General features: G+C 34.5%; 1 protein-coding gene across 1 annotated transcript; it reads right to left on the bottom strand.

Annotated features, from left to right (window-relative positions):
• On the bottom strand, nucleotides 1,640-2,485 carry LOC109352925. The gene has a single exon (XM_019595110.1). It carries the CDS (start codon nucleotides 2,483-2,485, stop codon nucleotides 1,640-1,642), a length of 846 nt encoding a protein of 281 aa, XP_019450655.1.

Genomic DNA, 3,120 nt, shown 5'->3' with positions numbered 1-3,120 from the left:
AGAAGACATGGGTGATTGTGTTTGTGGAGATAATTGTGTTTGTTGAGGGGAAGTAGTGGATAAGTCTGTGTGAGGATCATGAATTGGTGAGACAGTGGTAGGGCATATTGGTCTGTCATAAGAAAGAAAATCAAAAGATGTAGAAGTTGTGAGATCAGTAGATGCAAGTTTGTTGTTTAAGAGATAAGGGAATTCATTCTCATAGAAATAGACATTTCTAGAAATGAAAATTCCCTTGAGTGTAATCAAACAATACATAGCCTTTGATGCCTGTTTTGAATCCCAAAAAAATGCATTTCTTAGCTCTAGCATCTAGTTTGGTGCGATGATTCTGCAGTGTAGATGCAAAAGAGAGACATCCAAAAATCTTTAATTCATTTAAGTCAGGTTTGCATTGGTGAAGCATTTCATAAGGAGACCTGTTTTGGAGAGTGTGAGTAGGAGTCCTGTTTATGAGATAAGTTGCATGCTGAACAGCATGTGACCAGAAAATGTTTGGCAAATGAGCATGAAATAATAGTGATCTAGTCATGTTGAGGAGATGTCTGTGCTTCCTTTCTACAATGGAATTTTGTTGTGGAGTTTCCACACATGAGGTTTGATGGATGATCCCAAACTTATCAAAGAAAGTTGCAGCCTGAAATTCAACACCATTGTCTGTTCTGATAATCTTGATAGTTTTCTTGTATTGAGTTTGAACAAAAACAACAAAATTCTGCATTAGATTTCTTGCTTCTGATTTGTTTCTCATGAGGTATAACCATGTATGTTTGCTATAGTCATCAACCACAGTAAGAAAATACTTAAAACCATGAATAGAAGAAATAGACAATGGACCCCAAATATCCATATGAATGAGATCAAAAAGTTCAAGACTTTTATTCAAACTACTAGGAAAGGGTAACCTTGTTTGTTTGGCTAAGTGGCAGAATTCACAAACTCTCTTAGCATCAAAATGTACATATGTGAAATCTTTACAAATATTTTGTAAGACAGTAGTGGAAGGATGTCCTAATCTGTAATGCCACATATCCTGGATCACACATTGAAAATGATCAAAAATTACTCTGCAGTGTAGATCAAGAGCAAGTTTATGCATGGATATGAGATTGAACTTGAATTCTGGAACAAAAAGAACATTGTGCAAAAAAAAAATTTTAGAGAAGATAACTAGACCAAAATATCTAGCCATGACAACAGATCCATTTGGCAACTTGATAATAACAGGCTTAATGGATTGATATGACACAAAGCTACTCAAATAAGGACACACATGATCAGTAGCACCGGTGTCAAGTATCCAAGGAAGGATATTACCTGATTCCTTAGAAGAATTGGCTTCTTCAAGAGGCATTATGCTTAGTTGATTGACCTTGCTTCCAGCAGCATTGTTCAATAAGGAGGCAAGTTCAGCATACTGTGTAGGACTGAAACTTAGTGTAGGCTTGCCACTATCCTTCATTTCAGCCAATTCATTTTCATTAGTTGAATCAATCATATTAGCACTTCCATTTCCACCATAGTTGATTTTCTGTTTTCCAAAATTTGGTGGAAAACCATGTTTGTAATAACAAACATCAACTGTATGTCTCTCCCTTCCACAAACTTTGGTATTCATTGTTCTGCCTGAACCAAAACCTCATCCATAACTCCTTCCTCCGTTTCTTCCAAAATTAGGTCCTCTACCTAGAACACCTTTCCATTGCGCATTGTTACCTGATGTTCTGTTCGTGCCTTCACTAGAATCAGCCATGTTAGAACTGAACATAACCTTTGTGGTAACACTACCTATTTGACTTTCTTGCTGTTGTAACAATGAGAAGGCTTTGTTAATAGTTGGTAGCGGTTCAAGAAGTAAAATTTGAGACCTTGTTGTGCTGAATTCTTCATTTAAACCTTTAAGGAAGCATATCACATACTCAGAGTCTCTAATTATTTCTAACATGCTACACTTACACTTTATAGCACAAACACATGAAGGTAAAGGCCTTAAAGCTTCTAGATCTTCCCAAACAATTTTCAAATCAGTGAAGTAATGAGAAAGATCTCTATCACCTTGTTTAATTGAGTGAAGCTCTTGTAACAAAACTGAGATGCGAAAATAATCACCCTTTGAGAACCTTTCTTTCAAGTCCTTCCATAATTCTTCTGCACTCTCAATATAAACTGTGCTTTGAGCAATCTGTGCATTCAAACTTCTTGTAATCCATGAAATCACCATGATATTGCACCTTTCCCAATCATCAAACAATATGTCATCATTTTCTGGCATTAAGATGGATCCATCAACAAACTTGAATTTATTTTTCGACAATAATGCTCGCTTCATGCTTCTGCTCCATGAATTGTAGTTCGTGCCATCCAAAGGTGTTGACACAAGAATTGCTCCTGGATTATCTCCTGGATGCAAGAAAAATGGATTCCTCGGGTTCTGAATTTCACTATTATGTGAAAAGCTCTGAGATTCAGATTGAGAATCTGCCATTGATTGATGAATTAAAGGAAGAAAGTAAGAAAGAAAACCAAGAAATCAGGAGGAAGAAGAAGATGAGAGTTGAAAGGATTAGGAGAAAAAAAATGTGAAGAATGAGGGGAGAGAGGCGCAGCGGTAATCAGAGCAAAAATTGCTCTGATACCATATTGAGTTTTGTGTAATTCATCATTTTGATTGAATTGAATTGAAAATCCTTGCAATGCCAAGAGGAGCTATATACAATAATGAAGAAAAGGCTAAAAACAGAAAGTAGTTAAAACAGTTACAAACCAACTGATAACTAACTTTCTATTAATAGAAAAAGAATGAAAACCAGAAAATAGAAAAGAAAGGAGAGGAATATATAGTGAATCCTTTAATATCATCAACTAGAAATATTAACATACTCTAATCGTATCATACCCTTTATTTTCTGTCATTCTATTTTCAATAGTTATGTAATTAAAAATTATGACAAAAAATAGAGATTGTTTCTCATTAATGAAAAAGAAAATATAAAACAAACATATTTTATAATCATTATTTTCGATTGTTTCTAATCAATGGAAAAAGAAACATACGATAATAGGTATATAAGAGTTTTATTAAAAATATAGCAAAGGTTTAGGCATTTAGTTTGTTACTAC

The sequence above is a fragment of the Lupinus angustifolius genome, chromosome LG07 (genome assembly GCF_001865875.1).
Source record: "Lupinus angustifolius cultivar Tanjil chromosome LG07, LupAngTanjil_v1.0, whole genome shotgun sequence".
Lineage (NCBI taxonomy): Eukaryota > Viridiplantae > Streptophyta > Magnoliopsida > Fabales > Fabaceae > Lupinus > Lupinus angustifolius.
The sequence above is the reverse complement of the archived record's forward strand: the minus strand, read 5'-3'. Positions and strand labels throughout refer to the sequence as shown.